The sequence below is a fragment of the Natator depressus genome, chromosome 8, assembly GCF_965152275.1.
Source record: "Natator depressus isolate rNatDep1 chromosome 8, rNatDep2.hap1, whole genome shotgun sequence".
Lineage (NCBI taxonomy): Eukaryota > Metazoa > Chordata > Testudines > Cheloniidae > Natator > Natator depressus.
The window spans coordinates 8931695-8955065 of record NC_134241.1 but is presented as its reverse complement, the minus strand read 5'-3'; the positions used below and the strand labels follow the sequence as shown (position 1 = coordinate 8955065).

The following is a 23371-nucleotide window of genomic DNA, read 5'->3' as shown; positions in this document are numbered from 1 at the left end:
AAGGAGCATAGGACCCCATGAATTTTAAGGGAAAATGAAAGATTCATTATTTTTACTATGTCCATTTAAGCGATCAAAAATTAGGATTCTGAAACCCACACAAGGATATATCTTTCATATACACAGTCCAGGAAAGATATTAGAAGCCTGGTGTTGCAGAACATAGATAAACAGAGACCCTGCTAGTTAAAATTCAATTCAATCTGCAAACTCAGCAGTAAACATCTTGCCCCCTGTTGGGTAAAGTCTGTCAGTGGTCAACACTAAAAAATTGAGATGAGCCCCATTACCTTTGAACTCTGCTAATTAGGGAAGTTCCATTTCAATATTTACGTGGGGAAGACAACCTAGGGGGCTCAGATAGCAAGAGATGTTTGAGGACCCCACTCAACAAAAATGATGATTTTACTGGCCACGTACTTCAATGAGCTGGGAGCCATAGGATCTACTAGTACACTTAACTGTTCTACAACCTGATATAAGTTCTGTACAGCCAAAATCCTAGACCTTAAGGCAGTGGTCCCCAACCTTTCTTGTGGGAAGCGAGAAGTGGCAGCAGCAATAACTGCCGCCGCCGAAATGCCGGCGAGAAACGGCAATGCTTCTCGGCGGCATTTCGGCAGCGGGATGTCCTGTAGGCGCACAAAAATGCCCTGCGGGCACCACGTTGGGGACCCCTGCCTTAAGGGTATATCAACACTGCAAGAGAAGACCCACGGCTGGCCCATGTCAGCAGACTCAGGCTGTGGGGCTATAAAACTGCAGTGTAGACATTCAGGATGGAGCCTGAATGCCTATACTGCAATTTTATAGCCCTGCAGCCCAAGCCCCATTAGCCCAAGTCTGCTGATATGAGCCAGCTGTGGGTCTTCTATTGCAGTGCTGACACACCCTAACAGGCTTAGGCATGATAGCTGGGATTTCTGAAGTTGCCTGCGAGAACTAGGCACCCAAATCCCACTGAATTCAGTGAGAGTTAAGTGCCAGGCTTCCTTTGGCTCCTAGAAAAATCCCAGAAATGTTTGAAGGGAAAGCACAGGCTATTAAGTTGCTCTGCAACAGGGGAAAACAGTATGGGGCCACTCAGCCTGCAGAGGTGTATTAAAATTCACCTAATCTTCTTTCCCAGGCACACACGGTTCCATTTCTAGACAATTAAAACCATCTGCTCTCCTGCAGGTACGAAGCACCATTCCACAATTTTTGTGGCCAAGACATTATTAGGAAATACTTGTCATGTATTAATTTGATGTTCCAATCAATTACACTGAACATTTTATGCAGCTTGTTATACACACACAAAAATTCAACATTAATTCAAGGTGAAGACTAGAAAATTTTATCATACGGAAATCGAGAAATTGTGAGTTAAGGTTTTTTCTCTGTACTTCTGCCTGTTTGACTGTATCGATGACAGAACTGTTGTGTGACTGAATGAATCAAAACAAAGTTGATACATACCAGACAGTCTCCAAAACTCATCATTGTTTGATGGCTGTTGGGCATGAGTTGGAGATCTCAATCCAGTGTCTAATAGAGCAGCATCAACTCCAAAAGAAACCAGTGAAACAGACACCTTCATCTCAGAGGTCAAAGAATGATTGAGGTGGTGGGGACAACTCTCTTACTCCTACGGCTGCCCATTCACAACAGATTGGAGCATGCCCTGACCTTCAATGGATGTCAGAGGATCTGCCAGATTTGAGAGCAGACTTAGTATATGGAAGGCACCCTCCTCCCAGTAGCAGTCAGAGGGGAACTCTTTGAGGGGGACGTGTGCAGGAATTTCCTCCATCACGCCCAACTTTCATTTCTTTTACTGACAGTAACCGGAAACATATTATAGATGTCTGCCTTATACTTCTGCCAGCAAAGCAGCTGTCATTTTCTACACCTGCAGCACTCAAGGCCCTGTCTAAACTACATACGAGGTGACCATTCAGGTTTTTTTTAAATCTACACATTTAAAAGGAAGTACTTGCTTGGTTCTAAGACGATCTAACATCTCAAGCTCTTAGGGCTCCTTTGCCACCGATTGGAAGAGTTCATGTATTATTGGTACTGCAGAAAAACTGCTCATAAGGCAAATATTAGATTTATAAGGGGTCTTTCAGGCAAAATATTTCAAACCACTGTGGATGAAAATACAATTTTTTTTTTTTATTAGCCACAGGTTTCACAACCGTTAGTGAACAAAGCAGAGGGTTTTCATTTTGCTTTTATAATCTGTCTCCAAGGACGCATCAGCTGAAAAGCTATTAGGAGCTCCACCACCTGAGTGCCTTTTAAGCAAGTGTTCTTGCACCTGCCCAATTTTATCTAATAGAGGCCACATGAGGAGCAAGCCAGAAAAAGAAAAACTGGCACACAGGAGTTAAAGGCCTCTGCAAATTATAACAGGCATGAGTCAGAGAATGCCAGTAAATCTTCCAACTGAGGTGGTGCTTCACATGGAGTTGACGTAAGGAGGTTGTTACTAGTTCTGGTCTGAATACAAACAGCTGTATCCAAAGCCAGAGGAGTTGGAGACACTGAAAAATGAAAGGTCATAGTTGTGACACAAAGCCAAGATAGAAAACAAGCACTACCATTACTATTCACACAGCCCTGAACTTGGCCAGTGAGGGGTACTGCCCCGAGGGTACCAAACACTAGAACTTGTGCAACAACCTTCTCACACTAAGGTTATGGAGCTGAACAAGTTATGGAGAAATTTCTAGCCACACATTTAGGCAATTTTTTTTGTTGTTGTTGAAGAAATAAAAACAAAATGTAAATTAAGTTGGATTTTCATGAAGTTCTGCAAACTCGCAGACCTTGCAGGTAGCTAGGAATTCACCTCATTTTAGCATCATAGACTTGAGCCAAGGTTTTTCATGAGCTACTCTTCCTTGTCATTCTCATTTTGTTTCTATGGTATTCATGAAATAATATGGGCTCCCTCTGGTGGCCAATGATACCTCTATGGACAATAACAAAAGTGTCTCTCAGTGGATCAACTGTCTACTTTCTATTTCAGAACAGAGCCAACTGAAAGCCTGCTGGGGTTCTACTTATTAAGAATTCTATTTTCTCTCTCACACACACACACACACACACACACACACACTCAAATTAGAGTCACTCATTCTTACCATTTTTAAAAGTTTTTTTAAATCAGTACTGAGAGCTGATCATGTAAAACAAGCCAAGTTATTAAAAAAACAAAAACAATTAAGCCATATGAAAATATCTAGAAAATTATTAGCCGTTTGGTCAAAGCACAATCAGTGCTTAACTGATGTCCTGTCCCACCATTCAACCCTGATTTAGGGCTCCTGCATGTGATTTTATGATATCTAGGACAAGGGTCACATTAGCTCTGAGTCTCATTTAACTTGATGGTTTATCATGGTTAACCCCTAGGAAGTGTTTTCAATCAAGCAACAGTGTCCCAGCCTGATAATGAAAGCAGGGAAGACAGCAAGAAAAGTTCTCTTTGTATAGAAGATGCGAAGGAGGAGAGTTACATGAAACACAAACGTATACCAAACATAGCAAATAAAGTTACAATAGCTAGCATAAGTATTGCTTTAAAACCAAATACGGCTCCAAATAAAATGAAGGATCACCTTACATTAGCCTATGTTCTGGAAAGGGTGCAATTAAGTCTATGAACTTGATTCTCTCCTGTGACTGGAGTTCCACTCAGTTCTGGCTTGTTAGCCCCAGCAAGAGTTGGAGCAGTTTCCAAGCAGCTCTAACTTGCACCACTGACCAAGGGTCCTTAATTGACCCTGTAGAAGGGGAGGATTGCCCTGCTTTGGTCCCCCAACTCCAATCACCTAGACCGGGGTAGGCAACCGGTGGCACGCGTGCCAAAGGTGGCACGCGAGCTGATTTTCAGTGGCACTCACACTGCCCGGGTCCCAGCCACTGGTCCTGTGGGCTCTGCCGCCGCCGACCTGGGGTACCATCCGCCGGCCCCCCCCAGCTGGAATTCCGTCTGCCGGCCCCGCTCAGACCACTGCTGGCCCCAGGTCCTGGCCACTGGTCCGGGGGCCTCTACTGCTGGCGTAGGGTCCCGGCCGCTGGCCCGGGTGTCTGCAGCTGCCCCCAGCTGTGGCCCACTAGCCCCAGCCTGGGGCAGTGAGGAGTGCAGACAGAGGCAAGAGGGGGCACAGCTCAGCACCCCCACCTTAAAAATTGTTCCAGCGCCACTTTAAAGTCCTGATTTGCTGCTTACATCTCTATCACGCCACGTGGAACAGTGCACTGCGTTTGAAGTTGAGATTAGAATTTACATGCAAGAACTGGAATCAGAATTTTCTGACAGATTTCAAGATTTCCAGCAATTTGGCCCAATGCTTTCTTTTCTAATTAAACCTGAAAAGTTCAATGAAAGCGACTTGGATTTATCTGTATTTCAGTGGATGGGTGTTGAAGATTTCAAAATGCAGCTCATTCAGTTAAAAAGCTCAGAGTTGTGGGCATCAAAGTTTGGAGATCTGCGAAGCTACCGAGAGAGATCATGGGGCCTCTAGTCTGACCTGCTGGATGTCCCTGCCAGTGAAATTTAACTGTTTGAAGAAAACTGCAATTGTAATGCTTTCAGCATTTGGATCCACATACCTGTGTGAACAGATATTTTCACACATGAAATCTTCCCTCTGTCCCTCTCGGAGCCAGTGAACAACTAATCACTCAGAAGCCTGTGTGCATCTTGAAGTATCCAAAGAGGTGCCAGACATTGGAAAACACAGCAAGGAAAAGGAAGGGCAAGGATCACACTAAACTGATAAGGTCTTCATTTTAGTTTAATTTTAAATGAAGCTTCTTAAACATTTTAAAAACCTTATTTACTTTATAACTATACTATTGTATGTATATTATGGACTTATAGAAAAAGACCTTCTAAAAACGTTAAAATGTATTACTGGCACGCAAAACCTTAAATCAGAGTGAATAAATGAAGAGTCGGCACACCACTTTTGAAAGGTTGCCAATCCCTGACCTAGACCCAGCACACCCGCACCAGCCAGCAACTCTCCTCCTACAGGGGAATCCTCTACTGGCCAGTGGCAGCCAGTTTCTGGCCCCTTTGCACCCCCTGACTGGTGCAGAAAGGCCAGATCTGAGAACAGATTCTGGCCGTAGCTTTCTAAAGATGTGACATATCCCTGCAGTTCCAGATGACTTCAATGACAGTTGCGGGTGATCAGCACTGTTGGGGATCAGAGTATTTAACTAGGGGTCAGAGAGGAATTTAATATTCCTCAGCAAAGAATATTGGAGGAAAGGCTGCTACGACAAATAAAAATGGCTGTCAGCTGAACTTCAGACAAACTGAAAAATCTTCAGTTTTATATAAGGGGAAGCGTGGTCACCACCACCAACTTAACGAAGCACTCATCTCTTTGAAGGAAGAGTACTACACAGGTACAAACATTATTATTGGTTGATGGGAGTCAGGATTGGTAGCAGGTTCACAGTAACTGTGTATCACCAGTCGCTTCACAAAAGCTTTTCTTCTTTCTTTTTCCTTACAAATTGCTCTACTACAATTGCAACAAGTATTTCACCAGCATATAGAATACTTATTTTGAATATCTTCCCCCCACTCATTCAAACAAATCCATCGGCCCTTTAACAGAGTGGTGGCTCACCTATGCAACAAAAGAGACTCTTGGATCTCAGTTGCCTTTTGTACTTAAAGGGATTTTTCAGTGCTTAACACTTAACTCAGCAGGCATCAGTACCTTCCTGATTACAAGTACTCTGGTTAACAAATTTTGCAGCTCAAGACCTCGATCCTGCAGTGAGCTGTGTGCACCCAGAGCCCCACTGACTTTGCCAGCTCTGGTCCCAAGGCGATAATTTGCCTTGTCAGCAGAAGGAAAGCAAAGAACAGAGATGAAGAGCATCAGGTCAGCTATTGTCAGTTGGGAACACCAAGGGAATAAAGTAAATTTTCCCTCCTCTGAGCCAAAATGTGCATGAGAAAAAGAAAAGGCCTTTCTTCCAGACCTTCCCTGACATTCAGATATGGGCTGAAATAACCCTGATTTGTTTCTCAACTAATCTAGTCTGGTTGCAAGACAGTCAGCCCAGACATGGAGCATAAAGACCATTCACGTTAGCTAACCACAAGCAAATAAATTAAATAAAATTACTACAATTGCATTAATGCATTTAAAAGAGCCATGAGTCAAATATTTTATAGGCTATTATGTATAATTTTAAGACTTAACAGCAAAAGGAAAAACACACCACCATTTTTGTCTCATGAGTAAGGAATAATGCTGGGAGCCAGACTGTGATAGTTTTCATGTCCAGTGTGTTGGGAAAATCCCAGAATACATTTTTTATCTATTGGGTTTTCAAATGCTAGAACTTTCAGCTTTTTATACAAAAGTAATTTCATCTTAATCAGTGCTGTTTAGGTAAACTTTGATTTCTGTACAAGACTAAAATACACTCATATGGAAGCTTTTGACCTCAAATGTTAAAATTATCCCTCCGTGCACAATGTACAGACAGCTCTACATACCGTAAGCTTTCCATGTTGTTCTAAAGAGATTACAGTCAATGTTGAGTCAATAATGATTGAATAAATGTTTTAAAGAAAATTTAGCACTTCCGTGCATTTTCCATCATCAAACATTGTGCAATCTAGCTCATCTTCACAACACATCTGTGCAAAAAAAATTAGAAATGCTCCATAAGGCGAATCACAAACGATTTACTACAACAGCTGAATATTTCAAGTGCATTTGTGTAAATGTGATTCCCGCAGACTAATTGAAGATGTTTGTTGTTTCTAAAGAGGGTGCTCTTTCAAAACAAAACAGGAAGATCTTGATTGTCGAGGAAGTTCATTAGACTGTGTGAGGGAATTTAAACAGTCAATGAGAGTTTTCATATGCAGAGCAATGCTGGAGAAGCTACTCTCGCATCTTAAAAGGAGGTGGTGATACAGCTTTTAATTATCACACTGATGTTTAAACTGCAGAGGTTTTGGTAGGTCTTTTTCTGAATGTCTTTCAGTGGACTGTGTAGGGCACACAGGTCAGTACATCTGTTAGAGTAAAACAGTTATTTAATAGTGCACATGGCTCCCCCATTCAAGCCCCAAACACCATAGTCATGTAAACACACAAATGCAAGCCAAGGAAAGTTAATTCAGTTGATCAGAAGAGGGCACTTCATCTTTGGAGGTATTTAAACTCGTTAGCATATTCCACTTAATACAAAGGGGCAGCTAAAAGAAAGAAGAGGAATGTGGGCAGTATTAACCCAGTAAGACTGTCAACAATTTACCAACAGTCAAACTTTGGTGGTAATGGTATAAAGATGTCACTGTTCCACATACCTGGTGGGCAGACACATTCAGATGGAGCCTCTCGCACTGTCCGCAGCTTGGCTAATCCTTCACCCAGTTTCTGTCCAGAGGGAGGGGGGGGAGAAAAAAAAAAAGATATTTAGAGAATAAATATATACTCACTGCATGCGTACAAAGGGCCAAATTACAAAACAAATCCTCTTCATGCTATGGACAAATAACTCCACCTCTATTTTTGTCAGTCCAGTTTAACAATAGCTTCTTCTAAAATAACACACAAGACATTTAAAATTGGTCAGTCTGCCACCCTTACTCATGGAGAGTAAAACCTTTCCCCTTGGAAAGCAAAGACGTTACTTGCCAAATAAGATACTACTTAAGCATGGCAGAATCTGGCCCAGAGATATTACAAGTACTTTATATAAGACACCTCCCCCACCCACTCCCCGCCAGCATATCCAATGCAGGATGATAACAGTGCAGTGAGGTTTAAGTTGTAAAGGTGATGCTCTCAGCCTCCAAAGGGAGTCTACTGTGCTACTCAATCTCTAACACCTCTTGTAGGATGACTGGAAGAGTGACTTATGTGCCCCAAGAGGGGCACCTTTGCAAGGCAAGCACAAAACCACTTCAAGGGATCGGATTACATAGGAGTTAAGGGCCAAGAATGCCACACGGAATTATCCCCACACCTTTTTGTATGCCTAAAAAAAATAAAAGGAGGAACAATATATCATAGAATAATAGAAATGTAAGGATGGAAGGGACCTCAAGAAGTCATCAAGTCCAGTCTCCTACACTGTGGCAGGACAAGGAAACCTAGGCCATGCCTTACAGACATTTGTCCAACTTGTTTTTAGACGCTACCAACGATGGGAACTCCATGATCTCCCCTGGAAGCTTATTCCAGAGCTTAACTACCCTTATAGTTAGAAAGCATTTCCTAATATCTAACCTAAATCTCCCTTGCTACAGAGTAACCCCATTACTTCTTGTCCTACCTTCAGTGGACATGGAAAACAATCCATCGCCATCCTCTTTATAAGAGCCCTTGCAGGGGTGTGCACAGGAATTTAAATTTGACCGCTTTTAGAGGACACGTTCTGTGCCCCCACTGTGGCCCTGGAGGAGTTATGCCCCCGCCAACCGTGCCCCTGCCTGCCCCCCCTGTGCACACCCCGAGCCCTTAACATATTAGGAGACTGTTATCAGGTCTCCCGAGTCTTCTTCTCTCTCGACTAAACAAGCCCAGTGTTTTCAACCTTTCCATATAGGTCAGGTTTTACAAACATTTAATCATTTTTGTTTCTCTCCTCTGAACTCTTTCCAATTCGTCCACTTCCTTCCTAAACTGTGATGCCCAGAACTGGATATACTACTCCAGCTGGGGCCTCACCAGTGCCGTGTAGAGTGGAAAAATGACCACCTGTGTCTTACATGCAAGAGTCCCGTTAATATACCCCAGAATCACATAAGCCTTTTTTCCAGCTTTTTGAATTTTAAACCTGTACTCCAAAATGCTTAGAACCCCTCCCAGCTTGGTGTTATCTGCAAATTTTATAAGCATACTCTCTACTTCATTATCCAAGTCATTAATGAAAATATTGACTAGTTCTGGATCCAGGACTGACCCCTGCAGGACACCACTAAACACACCCTCCCAGTTTGACAGCAAACCATTGAGAACTACTCTGAGTATGGTCTTTCAACCCACTGTGCACCCACCTTTTAGTAATTTCATCTAGATGACATTTCCCAAGTTCACTTATAGGCTACATTGCTTTCTACAAGCTTATGGGACACTGAAAACATTAGGCACTATTTATTCTCCTCCATCAGCAGACATCAACACAATACTGATACTTATTCTTTCACTGGGAATATTTGAACCAAAAGTTTTCCTCCAGCTTGTCACAAACTGCAGGAAACAACCTATTCACAGAGATGTAAAAATGTCCCCTAGAAGTCACCATAATAAATCCATGGTGGTAGCACTGATGGTATATTATGTGACTGCATATTTTTAAGCCCATGTTATCTGCATATATGTAGATATTTCTGTTGGTTTCGGGCACACAGTAGAACAATTCCAACTACAGGGTGCTGTACTGATGGAAGGGTGAAAACTGCTTGAGTTTTAAAATTGGTTTCTCCAAACACCCTCATATATATCATCATACATTATAAGCCTTTTTTTTCCTTTTTTGGGCACAGAGCATGGATGCTGCTGCCTCATTTTCAAATATTCTGTACTACAACAAGAGCATTACAACATCCATTAGAGAAAACAAGGGCACACTTGCAGTACACCTATCACAACAGTAGGTTTGTAAATATTATCCAGTAGGAGCCCAATCCAAAGTCCCTTAAAGTAAATAGAGAGGTTCCCACTGATCTGAATGGGTTTTGAATCAGACCCCCAACATGGCTGTCACTGATTCTGGTGGGGAGCAGGGAGAGAGGAACATATCTATTAAAATGTTTTGTTCAAGTTAAGGGTTATCTGTCATCTGAAAATGCCCCAAAAAACTGTGTTTAAAACTTTCGTCAATCTTAACTGGCTAGGAAAAATCCCCTTGTCCAGAATCCTGGGATAGCCACATAACTCAGTCCAGACACAGGACACCTAACTATTCACTGCTCTCAAGACAAGCTGCTGACTTGCACTTAAGACTGACAAGCCAGTACTCCTGACCCAAGGCTGAAAGTGTCCCTGGTGTCCTATGGGTGAAAAAGTCTTTTTATTGACACAGTGCAGTTCTTGCAATTGTACATACATTTGTATTGGTTTGGATTGCAGAGCTTTATAGCCACATATTATAAAACTGCACAAATTCCTAAAAGAATACAGAGTTCAGTCAACTGTTAGTTTAGACCATTCTTGTTCCCAAATCCATCACGCATTTCTCTGACAACCACATATTGCAGTTTGAGCATTACAGGTGAGTCATTTATGACTTTTACAGTCATCCCAATTATAAAACTGATGAAACTGCCCAGAGCAAGAATGTACATTATCCCATTTTTAATCCATTCATTAGATTTAGATATCTTGGGGAATAAGGAAAATATTTGCATCTCTTTAATTCTGAAATGAGTGTTGCGTTCTTCTATTGAATTTTCCTAAGCATTAAACTGATTAATCTGAACACTATATGGCTAATAAGGAACAATAAATCCATTGTGAACTAAATTGTCCAGCTCTGATTACAACTAAATATTTCTTTAATCCTCGCATTAAAATTTTTATGCATGAGAACTATGCCTTTTGAATTCAAGCTTTTGTTAAGGAGTAAGCGGAGATATTACTATACCTGCACCATGTGGCTAAATACATATTGTGTTAGAGCACTGGCTCTCAATCTTTCAGATTACTGTACCCCCTTCAGGAGTCTGATTTGTCTTGCGTACTCCCAAGTTTCACCTCACTTAAAAATGACTTGCTTACAAAATCAGACATAAAAATACAAAAGTGTCACAGCAAACTATTACTGAAAAATTGCTTACTTTCTCATTTTTACCATATAATTAAAAAATAAATTGATTGGAATACAAATATTGGATTTAAATATCAGTGTATAGTATATAGAGCAGTATAAACAAGTAATTGCCTGTATGAAATAGCTTGTACTGACTTTACTAGTGCTTTGTATGTAGCCTGTTATAAAACTAGGCAAATATGTAGATGATCTGATGTACCCCCTGAAAGACCCCTGTGTACCCCCACAGGTAAATGTACCCCTAGTTGAGAACCACTGAGTACACTGTACTATGAATCTATAGAATGTTTTCATTAAAGAGCAATATAAACTCTCAGTGAGGTTTTATGTAAATAAGACTTCAGAGAACACTAGCGTAGGTCTGTGTATTTATTTATTGGGTCAAATTTACAAAAGCATGCATGAAATCCCTGAGGGTTTACTTGGGTCTACAACTAAAAGGGTGCATAAACCCCAATTTGGGCACCAAGATATTTGTTTTGCACATAAACTTCATGAGGTTGAGTTTTTTATTTACCCATTGTTTGAATCTCCATTCAGAAAAGCAGGGGGTAGGGGAAGAAATCCTGTCAACACGCCCCAACTAAGATCAGGGCCCCATTGTGCTAGACCCTACACAAACACATAGTATGAGACAGCCCTTGCCTCAAAGAAAGCCTTACAATCTAGATAGACAAGACAGATAAAAGGCAGGAGAAAGAGATACGATACACAAGCAGAAGATAGGGAACTGAAGCACAGAGAGAATAAGCAACTTGCCTAAGCTTAGGCCTTGTATACACTGGCAAGTTTCTGCACAGTAAAGCAGCTTTCTGCGTTGAAACTCCCAAGGTGTACACTCTGTCAAGCCACTTAGTGTGCAGAAACTAGACAGTTGCAACGCTGTAAAAAAAAAAAAAAAAAACCCCGATGAGAGGCGTATAGCTTTCTGTGACAAGGCTACAGCGCCATGGTGCCAGTGACCCTGGTCGATTACAGCGCTGCGATTGGCCTCTGGGAGGTGTCCCACAATGCCTGTTCTCACCTTTCTGGTCATCAGTTTGAATTCTACTGCCCTGCCCTCAGGTGACCAACTGTGAGCCCTACCCCTTAAATTCCTTGGGAATTTTGAAAGTCCCCTTCCTGTTTGCTCATTGACGCGTGCAGTGGTCTCAGCGTATCTTTCCAGGTGACCATGCCTGCTCCATGCACCAGACGACCCCCTGCTTGGAGCAATGCCGAGCTGCTGGACCTCCTCAGCATTTGGGGAGAGGAGGCTGTCCAGTCCCAGCTGCGCTCCAGCCATAGGAATTTTGATACCTACGGACAGATTTCACGATGCATGACAGAAAGGGGCTATGACCAGGACACACTGAAGTGCAGGGTCAAAGTGAAGGAGCTACGGAACGCCTACCACAAAGCGCGGGAGGCAAACCAGCACTCCAGTGCTGCGCCCACGAGCTGCCAGTTCTACAAAGAGCTGGATGTGATACTCGGTGGTGACCCCACCTCCACTGTGAAGGCCACTGTGGATACTTGGGTGGCTCACATGCCACTTGAGAGTGGACCGAGCCAGGAGGAGGAAATCTTGGATGAGGATGTGGAGGGGGACCCAGAGGCAGAGGACGACTTGGAGGTCAGAGAGGCATGCAGCCAGCAGCTCTTCTCTTTGATTTTGGGAATCGCTGAAGCAAGTTGTTGGGGGCAGGAGGGTTGCAGAAAGCAGGCTTGTGTCTGTATGATGCACGTACCACCACATGCCTAGTCTAAGCGGCAGAACAGGGTGTTGATTGACTCCCTCACTTCACAGGAATCTGCCTCAGAGATCTCCATAAGGGCCAGGGTGGAAGCCACAGTCTTGGAGAAGACCCTCCCTTGATTCCCTGCTCACCCTCAAGAGTGAGGTATCTTCCATAATGAATACAGCCTGTGGAAAATGTGGGGACAGTAATGATTATAAGGTCCCCCCTACAGTGCTGGCTCTCCCCAAGAGCCATGTGTCCAGTGTACAGTATGGTCCTGGAACACGGATTTCCCCTGCCCCTGCAGTTACTCACCATTCTGGGGGTCTTATGGCTCATGTGTGCTTGCTGGGGTAAGCCAGTTAGTGATAGGTATGTGAAAAGTGGCTCTTTCAAATCACTGAATCAGTGGTGTGTGTGTTGCAAACAATACTGCTTCTGTAAAATGTTGCATATTGGCTTCACAGATATGAGCTTGGGAGCCTAGTCTCCCTCTTTCTTATCGCCGGCTGAACGGCTGTGCAGAATTAGAAAGCGGCCACAAAGAACTAAAGAGGACTTTCTGCGTGACGTTATGATGCACTCCGCAGCTGAAAAACAAGAATTGAAAGAGTGGCGGGACAGCGAGAAGAGGAACTGAAAGGAGAATGCAGCATGCCAGAACAAATCTACGAAGCAGCTCTTAAATGTTATGGAGCACTAAACAGACATGCTCCAGGCACTACTAGCACTGCAAACCAAGCAGCTCCGTGCCCACCCTCTCCTACAGCCGCTGTCACAAAATTCTTTCCTATGCGCCCCCCCAGACATAGCCAACACACTCTTATTAACCTCGTGGCTCCAATCTGTACCTGCTGCATTCTACTCTTCCCCTGTCACAGTCCAGCACCGTGGACTCCCAGTACCCACTGCACTCAACACTCATCCTTCTGCAGTTTAGCCCTGCTGAAGTACAGTACCTGCTGCACTGTACTCCAAAGGAGAAGGTTGAATATGATACCTGGACATACACAAATCTTTAACCATCCTGGGACCCCACCTCCTCCTAAGACCCTCTCCCTTCCCACATCCCCCTCAGTGCTGATGTGGTTTTGTGTTTGTCTCTCTCCTCCAGTTGTTGCTTTTTAATAAAAGAATTGTTTTGGTTTGAAAGCAATCTTTTATTTCATTAATTGAAAGTAAACAGATCCCTGCAAAGCAACTGGCAATTTTCTTAAACCTTCGTAGTACATCGTCTGCACCAATCACAATCACCTCCTAGCATTACAAGCACTGCAATCCTGAGCATAGCAACAAATATTAGTGGCTTTCAGATTCAAATTGCTGCCTCAAGGCATCCCTGATCCTTATGGCCCTGCGCTGTCCCCCTCTAATAGCCCTGGTCTCTGCCTGTTCAAATTCAGCCTCCAGGCACTGAGCCTCTGCAGTCCAGCCCTGAGTGAAGCTTTCACCCTTCCCTTCACAAATATTATGGCGCATACAGCACACGGCTATAAGCATAGGAATATTGTCATCAGCCAGAGCATATAGGCAGCGCCAGCAAGCCTTTAAACAGCCAAAAGCACACTCAACAGTCATTCTGCTCAGCATGTTGTTGAACCGCTCCTTGCTGCTGTCAAGGTGCCCCGTGTATGGCTTCATAAGCCATGGCATTAAGGGGTACGCACACTCTCCAAGGATCACAGTGGGATTTTCAACTTCCCCTATGGTGATCTTCTGGTCTGGGAAGAAAGTCCCTGCTTGCAGCTTCCTGAACAGGCCAACGTTCTGAAAGATGTGTGCATCATGCACCTTTCCGGACCAGCCTATGTTAATGTTTGTGAAACGCCCACAGTGATCCACAAGTGCCTGGAGAACCATTGAGATATACCCCTTCCGATAAATGTACTTGGTGGCTAGGTGGTCTGGTGCCAGAATTGGAATATGCGTGCCAGCTATCGCCTCTCTGCAGCTAGGGAAGCCCATTTGCACAAAGCCATCCACAGTGTCAGGCACGTTGCCCAGAGTCACGGTCTTTCGGAGCAGGATGCAATTAATGGCCCTGCACCCTTCCATCAACACGAGTCTAACAGTCAATTTTCCCACTCCAAACCGGTTAGCTACCGAACGGCAGCAGTCTGGAGTAGCCAGCTTCCACAATGCAATCGCCACGCGCTTCTCCAAGGGCAGGGCAGCTCTCGTTCTCGTGTCCTTGAGCCGCAGGGTTGGGGTGAGCTCATCACACAGTCCCATGAATGTGGCTTTCCTCATCCGAAAGTTATGCAGCCACTGCTCATCATCCCAAACGTTCATGACGATGTGATCCCACCACTCAGTGCTTATTTCCCAAGCCCAAAGGTGCAGTGGTCACCACGTTCGTGAATGCCACAAGCAATCTTGTGTCGTAGCTGGTAAGTATGGTGAGATCAATGTTGCACTCCTCTTGCCTTTGTAGTTTAAGGAATAACTCCACTGCCACTCATGACGTGATAGTGAGAGCAAGCAGCATATTGGTCAACAGTGTGGGATCCATTCCTGCAGCCCAAAGAGGCAGAGCAGAGCGTGCAGTACACAACCCGTTGAAAGATGGCGCCAAATGCAGATGGAAGCATGGGGATTGCTGGGATGCAAAGCAATGCATCACGGGGCATTGGGACAGGAACCAGGATATCCCACGACCCCCTCTGCCTTCCCACAACTCTTAGCGGCAGAAGAGGAAGAGATGCTCTGCACGGGCAGCTGACAGTGTGAACACACAACAATGGTTTCCCTTCAGCGTTCTCTGAGCAGCGCTGTAACTGCCGGCACTGTAACTCTGCCAGTGTAGACATACCATTAGAGGGGATGTCTCTGTCGCAAAGGCAGGAATTGAAACCTAGTCACCTGAATTCCAATCCAGTGCCTTAACCACAAGACCATCCTTCTTCTCTACTCTACCGACTTCCTATCCTGTTCTACTTGTCAAACATTCCCGCCCCGTATTTTTATGGAACGCATCCCAGCACGGCTGTATTGTATTTATGCCCTTGTATGTGCCTCACCTTCAAAGGTTATGTCAGCAGAGCCCTAGTAGCAGGGTACATTAATGCTCTGCAGTAACAGAGGACACAATATTATATCTAGTTTTAGTTTTGTTTCTTCTGTGATTTGGTGGTAGAATTTGAAAGGAAAAAAAACCCTGTAAATATCAGTTTATGGTCATGAAATAGACTGGTAAAACAGTCTTACCTATAGTGAAGTTCTCAAGCACAAAGGAAAGTTACTTTGCTAGTCATGTTTTATATAATTAACAAGAAGTTACTCAAAGACCATTTTTGTTATTTAAAATGAACATAAATGAACAGATGTAGTTTAGCAGGACTGATGCCTACTGCACATATTAAAAAGATAGCAGAATGACTAATTAGCATTCATTCCTTGAATCTGTTACTCATTTAAAAATTTGTGCTCTCATTATTGACAGACGTTTGGTCACACTAAATGTTTCAACATATTTATTCTTGCATTAGGAACTCAATTATGTGGTTTCACTTTAGTTTCCCTCTACAATTCCCATCTGAGTATTCACAATACAAAGCAAGCTTTCCACACTTTACTAAATCTCAGTGAGAAACTGTTTCTGTGGCATTGCCTGAGAGCAAGTATAATTCCCCACGTACGAACATATTTACTGACTGAAATAACAGATAGAAACAGAACTGCTGTCATGATTGACATGCGAATTCTAAGCCAGAGCACACAAATAAACTAGAGTTGTTCAATCAGCTTCCATCAAGAAGTGAAATCTAAACACATTTGAAAGTGTCTCGTTTGCAAGCACCCTCTCTGCACTGATACTCTGTATTATCCCTTAAATCATACCTAGATGACTGATCGATAGGTGAGAAGGCATATGGCCCCCCCACCTGTATTAACACTACCCTCTGTGCCTGGAATAGTCTCCATCTTTCTGAATACCAGGCAACGATGAGTTCTTCCTTCACATCTCTCAGCTTTCTATTAACTTCACACCATAGACCTCCATGTGGTTTCACCTATTCCCTTCTTTGACACCTACCCATAATTTAAAATGTAAGCAAGCAAGCAACATATACATTCTGCTTTCCTTGCTAAATCAGTGCTCTCTCAACAGTCCCTTCCCACTGTTTACTCTTGTCTCCTTTCCCTTTCCACCCTCAAGTACATGTGTAACTTTACTTCCATGGAACTACTCAAGAGGGTAAAGTTATATTTAAGCTTTCTGCAGCATTGAGGCTTTCAGACTGCAAACTTCTTGGGGCAGAGACAATCTCTTATATACCAGTGGTGCAATACAAGAATAAAAAGCCAACCCAGTATTCCATTGTGTAGCCACTTCCACAGATGTCAAGCTTACATTACCCACTAATAGCCTGTTGGAATCTCACTGTAACCTGCTTCAGTTTTATGAATAATTAAGGTTATATTCTAAACTAGCAAATCAGTAATAGTATCCCAAAACTCTTTACTACTGGACAAAAGTCACTCAAACAAAATCCACCTGAACCAAGTACTACAGTTGGCACCAAAAAGCGTAACAATCTCCTGAGTAGTGTTAGTTTTTGTATTAGAAGATAGAAACAAACATAGAAACTCACTCTGGAAGCGGAACAATTCATTCAGCACAAGAAACTATGGGATCATAGCAAAAGACTCAGTAAATATAAGAACAGTAGCTGTTGGTGTTCCTATCATCCATAAATCAACTCAGCACCATTGTACTATATGATGCTTTATGATGCTCTGTAAGATAATGGGGGACCATGTTAATGTACATGTAACATAAAAATAGTTGTCCATTACAGCTGAAGATAAATGTTTTTTTAAATATAGGGATTCTCTTTTCCCACAGGAATAAAATTTGCTGTATTCACGGATTTTTTCCCCCTTATAAATTGCTAATGAAGGGCAAAATTCTTCCACATCTTACTCCACAAATTAGCCACTTTGAAATAAACCAGGCTACTCACAAAGTAAGGTATTCAGTGTGAATAAAGGTGCCAGAATCTGACCCACAGTATTTACACTTTTCTTTTCATTTATATCAACAGTATTCTTCTCGGAGTCCAGAGGTGCTTATACTGTTTAATGGATTACTTTAGCTGCAAGGTAAGTAATCAATAATCCCATCTTTCATGGCCTGCTGCTCAAACTTGTAATCAACAGCTACTGCACTTTAGGGAGTTTATTGTGCACCCTGCCACCAGGTAGCACATCACCTTAAGCAGCTCATTTAACCATCTCTGTGCCCGAGTTTTAGTCTGCACCCTGCCACCAGTTAGCAGGTAACATTGACTGCACACATGTAACCTCGGGCCGTCATGGAACCTCTCCTGTCTCCCTTTGGGATAATGATACTCGCCCACCTCACAGTCACAGCTGGGCCCGATCCTGCCTAGTACTAGTATCTTCGGCTCCCGCTCACTTCACTGGGAACTGAACCCCCGGCATAGCCAGAACCCAAGCCGGGGAGGCTTAATGTTACGGGGAGGGGCTTGGGCATCCTTTAGGCTCTACAGGGGTCAGGTACTGATCGGAACGCAAAGGCCACTCTGGCCCCAGCCCCCTGGCACAGCGGGAGCTGGGGCTCGTCTTGGACCCCCCCCCTCCCCGCAAGGCCCCCATTTCTGCGCCGTATGCCAGGCAGCCTCCAAGCCAGAGCTGTGCCATACACCCCCCGAGACTTGCAAAGCCCCCAGGCTGCAGTGCTCCCTCCGACACACGCAGGGGTTCGGGGCTCAGCCCCATCCCTGGCGGTTCAAGTTGGGGCCGGAGCCCAGCGCCGGGGGCAAAATCCGCTGCGGGGAGCCCGCAGCCCATGCCCGGCCCCCGCAATACTCACCTCCCGGAAGAGCTGCTCCATGTGGGGCTGCAGCAGGGCGAGCAGCGGTCCGGGGCTCAGGGGGGCTCCCGGTGCCCAGCCGGCGCTGCCCCGCTCCTCCAGCGCCGCTACCCTGCCCTGCAGCTCGCACGTCTTGGCGCTCAGCAGCAGGCAGGCGGCCAGCGAGGTGAGCGAGAGAAGCAGGCAGAGGGCTGCGGAGCCGCCGCCGCCCCCCACCCACCGGGCGCCGGCTGCGGGCAGCCCGGCGGCAGCCGCCGCCCCTCGCAGCCTCCTGTCGCCCTGGCTCATGGTCCCGCAGCAGAGAGAGCGGGTCTGCGGCGGCCCCGATCCGCCCTCGGGCTGCAGCGAGCGGCTCCTGCCCGGGGCGCGCAGCAGCAGCAGCGCTTGGGAGCCGGCTGCAGGAGAAGTGGGGCGGGAAGCGGCGGAGGAGCCGCTTTTCTCCTTCAGTGTGTCTTAAACTGGGGAGGGGGAGATCCTCTGTAATCCCCCCGGGGATGCAAATAGCCCCGGCCAGAAAAGGAGATGGGCGCCTCCTGCGCGCCCCAGGGGTGGAGCAGGCTGGCGGGACAGACGGGCGGGGGCACAGACACTCCTCCGCCGCCTTTCGCGCGCGCGGGGGACCCCGTCACACCCACCCCCAGGCTTCCCACAGCGGGGTCCAGGGCCTAGCCCCCACCCCGAGGAAGGGGAGAGCCCCGGTGCCTGAGGAGCGATGGAAGACGAGCGACCCCCTGGTCAAACCCAGCCACGCCCCTTTATATTCCTCACCTGTGGGGTGGGCGCACCCCCGAAGCTTGGGGGTTCCCAGCTAACCCCCCCTCCCCCGCCAGGTCAGGCGTTGGGATTTCCAGGGGTTCTCCCTGGGCTTGGCTGTGGAGGTGGTCTCCCCTCACCCGCCTTGGGCTGGGGTCTCTTGTCAGCAGCCGTTGCCCTCTCTCCTCCGCCCCTCCCCCCACCTGATTGCCCCCACCGGGCGCGCGCGTGGGGGGGGGGGGGAGCGGGAGCCTGGCTGCCGGCCGCACCTCCTGCGGTCAGCATCCCCTGCCGGGAGACTCCAGCCCCAGGGCAATTTCATCGCCCGGCCGTTCAGGGGGCTGACAAAAATCCGCTGCCCCAGGGGTGGCCTTCAGGGCGCTGGGGATGCGCTTTGCGCTGGGCTCTAGCCAGGCCGTTGCATAGTAAGAGTCGGTATCCAATCCGCTCCCCCAGCTCCAGGTATTGACATTTGTCCCTGCGTAGGCCAACACCCGGGGGCAAACTGATCTAACGCCAACCTGGGTACAGGGCGATGCGCCACGTAACGGCAGACAAGCAGCAATCCAACTTTACCTTGCCTCGCCTGCCTCGCACACCTTGTATCCCACAGTCCCCGACAAGAGTTAAATACAGCGTGGGAGAGGAGAAAACCTAAAACGTGTAAGGCAAAGGAAGACAGGAGACTGAACTGAGGCATTCTGTTGTGTCTCATCAGAGAAGTGGGGCTCTTGGACGCGGGGACATCTAACCCTTCAGTTCTGTTCAGGAAAGCTTCCTCAACCAACTTTGCAATAGATTTTAGTTTAGGCTCTTACCTCCGCGTTGCACTGTCGCTGTTTTGCCCGTAGAGTTTAGCGGCCTCCAGCGGCAGAAGATTGGCCAGACCAATCATACTGAATTTCCCTGGTTACCTCAAGGAAAAGAAAATTGAAAAGAGACGTCAGGCATTCTTATCATGCGGATTGAGTGACAAGATAGCTATAAGAAAAGAATCGTGTTATCTTCTTCCAACTATCTTTCATGCTGAGCGATATCTACAAGATAAAATATTTGCCTTCTACAAAAGTTAAAGTTTAGATTGTAAACAACAACAAAGACTGCCTGCCAAACACCATGCACTTTTGTGGTGGCACTAAAGTAATAATGCTGATGCCATGCACGTGTAATAGTTTAATCAGGTTAAAGTGCCTCATCTTGTTTGCAAATGTTTGTTTGCAGGAAACTGGTATTGGACAAAGTCATTACATAAACTCATATTATGATGATCAAAAACACTTCCTGCAGTTTGTTTATACCAAACTGGCTCCCTTTTATTATTTGCATTGTAATGTATCATGCAAACTATTAATTTAGGAGCATCATAGTCCCCTAACCTAGAAAAAGTAATGCTCAGATGATTTTATGTTTTCCTAGCCTCTGATACATATGCTATAAAATGTAACTTGTAATTCCTCTTTGGGGAACAGAGTCTGCCAGCCTTACTCACAGTGAATTAGTCCCATAGACCCACGTAAGGGTGGCAGAATGTGCATTTCTAAGAGATGTTGGCATAATTTTAGGGATAAAGTTTTGTAGGAGCAACCGCATGAGTGGGGAAAGAAAAGAGAAGGCAGAAAATATGAATAAATCCCTGGCCTCTGTTATGATATACACAAATCAACTCCTAACACACCACATACGAACAGGTATACATTTAAATAATACTTTCCTCTTCTGTAAACCACCTCATCCCACTTGTTCATTCTGTTGCCATGGAAATTAATATAATTTGCAGATAAGCACCAGAGCAGAGGATTTTTTGGAATTCCAACAATTGAAAAACAGATGCTAAGAAGGAAACCCCAAGTAAATTGTTTTGAGCAAGCCTGCACTTTGCTGAACTTTCTTTTAATCTCTAGGGGGGTGGGATCCACCAAGGGATTTAAGGATCACAACAGTGATATCATGGCACCTAACTTTTAGGCACCTAGAATATCAGAGGAACAATGCTGTGATCCACAAAGCTGAATTAGGCACCTAGGTTCCCTATACAGTGAATGGGGAAAGCTAGATGACTGCAAATGAAATCCGCCTAAACTAGCCCATGGGAGATGCCCACAGGCTGGGGAATGTGTTAGGCCTCAACCCTTTCTCCTAGTCACTTAAATGCAAGCTCCAGGGAGGCATGGGAACCCACTGCCTGCAGTCAGGTGGCTTAGGTGCCTAAGTACTTTTTGAGAGAATGAGGTTTAGTTGATGGTGAGAAAAATGGAATTGCAATGTTGGCATAAGCAGCTTTATGCACAAAGGAGCAGTGCAGTAAAGTACGTAGGCTCGTGAAAGTGGTTTATAAATGACTCAGCAAGCTGGACGACTTTGAGAAAATACAGACTAGATCACTATGGAGAACAACAATAATGTTTGAATGCTGAGGACGCATCAATGGCTTCTTGCACATCTGTACCATCACCATTATGGCATGGACTGTTCTCCCACTTCTTTCCAGATAAGCCTTTTCTTCCCAGCTTGCTGTGAATCTTCATTCTTTCTCTGGGTCAGACCATGGTTTCAGCCTTTTGGGATGGGAGACATGCCTTGCTCCATATCTGTGATGACTATGTGGCTGTCTCTTGCACCTGGTGCTTACATGTCAACCTTGATGTGGATCCCACCTCTTCCCTTCCCTTTCCATCAGTTCCTTTCCCTTCTTGTCTTTATTTTTTTCCATACAGATTTTGCTTTATTTTTGTTCCTATTTTTCTCTCCATCTCAGTTACCTCAGTTTTCTCCTTTCCTCTGAACTTTCTTCCAGTTCACTCCCTATTTATCTCTTCTTCCTATTCTTAATTCCCTTTCCATCTTTCCTAACCCTTATTTTCCCCATCCTCTTTTCCAGTTTGCTTCCCCCCACCCACCCCTTAACCTGAGAGCTTCCATGTTGTTCCTACCACTATTCACCAGAGGGCTGCATCCTGGAAGGAAAGGGAAGCTATTGGTGGCTGCACATGGAAACAAAACCACACAGGTACTTCAGTACTAGAAAAAAGGGTGGGTTTATTGCCGCATTAGCCAACATGCAATAAAATTCTAGTGCAGACAGGGCAGTTCTAGCTTACATATAGGCTAGCAGGTTGAGATGAACACATAGGGGGAGCCTACAAACTGCCTTGTCCACATTTCAAGATGTGTTAGCTAACAATGGTTAAACCTCCCTCCCTAACCCCCTTGATTTTTTCCAAGTGAAGATAATACCACTGTGGGAAGTCAAGGGAGAAAGCAAGACAAGTTGGGCAGACATCTTAGAAGAAGCTTCTGGCAGTTTTCTGGGCCCCAGCTGCATCCACAGCTCCATAGTACTTCTATAATGTGTGGAACCTCTTGCACTCTGCCAGGAAAGGTCTTATTCCACACTTACAGCACCAGCATCACCATTTGGGACCCCCAGCAGAGCTGCTATGTGTATCTTGATTTTACTTTTTGTGTGTGTTAAAGTTGAAAAAAATTATTGCATTTCCATCTCAGAGTAAACAAGCTAGTGCTTGTGGCTGTGCAGTTTCCTTTTCAAATCTATCACGGTAGGAGCTTATGTAGCATCTTCTAGTAGCTGTGTTATTGAAAGCTACAATACTCACTTTTGAGCTAAGCAGGACAGAGCAGAGAGAGAGATCTTCTCCCTCTCTAATTTCTACACTGTTGTGGGCCTGGTACAACCCTGGAGGTTGATGGGATAACTATAACAATGCATTTATTTAGATTAAGTAGTCATTGGATGGACTGCTACCTCGGCAGAAGCACAACAGCTGCCTCTGATTTGCCAGTGTGAGCCTACTTTCTCCCACTTTGCCTCAGGGATAGCTGTGGTAAATAAATTTCAGAGGAGGACTGATAAATTAAGAACAAAGGGAAATTACCCATTTGGAAGAGGCCTGTATTTCACAGCAGTAGGTGTTGCAGATAGAGAAGAGTGCATCACCTCTCTCTCCTTCTATTGGGTCAGCTAGGTAAGGTGGGAAAAAAAGTACGAGAGAGGTGGAGCTTGCAAGGGAGAGGAGGGGGAAGACTATACTAAAGGGGTGAGTGTTATGAAAGAGAATCATGCATGGTGAGTTGGTATGTCTACAGAGAAGAATGGGCTGTGGAAGATCTTCCCCAGCACAATTCTACTGTTTCAAAAGAGAGGTAAGGAGAGCAGATGAGACAGAACCAGACCCCTACCCAAAAACAGTTTAATGGAACGTGACCACTAATCTGAATC

At 45.1% G+C, this 23371-nt stretch overlaps 1 protein-coding gene across 1 annotated transcript in view; it reads right to left on the bottom strand.

Moving 5' to 3' along the window:
* Positions 1-18669, bottom strand: part of COL23A1 (collagen type XXIII alpha 1 chain) — a 340793-nt gene extending 322124 nt beyond the window's left edge. Inside the window, exons 1-2 of the mRNA XM_074961985.1 lie at positions 18382-18669; positions 7352-7421 (exon numbers count right to left, since the gene is read on the bottom strand). Coding sequence (XP_074818086.1) covers positions 7352-7421; positions 18382-18669 — 358 coding nt within the window. The remainder of the gene's footprint in view (positions 1-7351; positions 7422-18381) is intronic.
* Positions 18670-23371: the final 4702 nt, after the last annotated feature.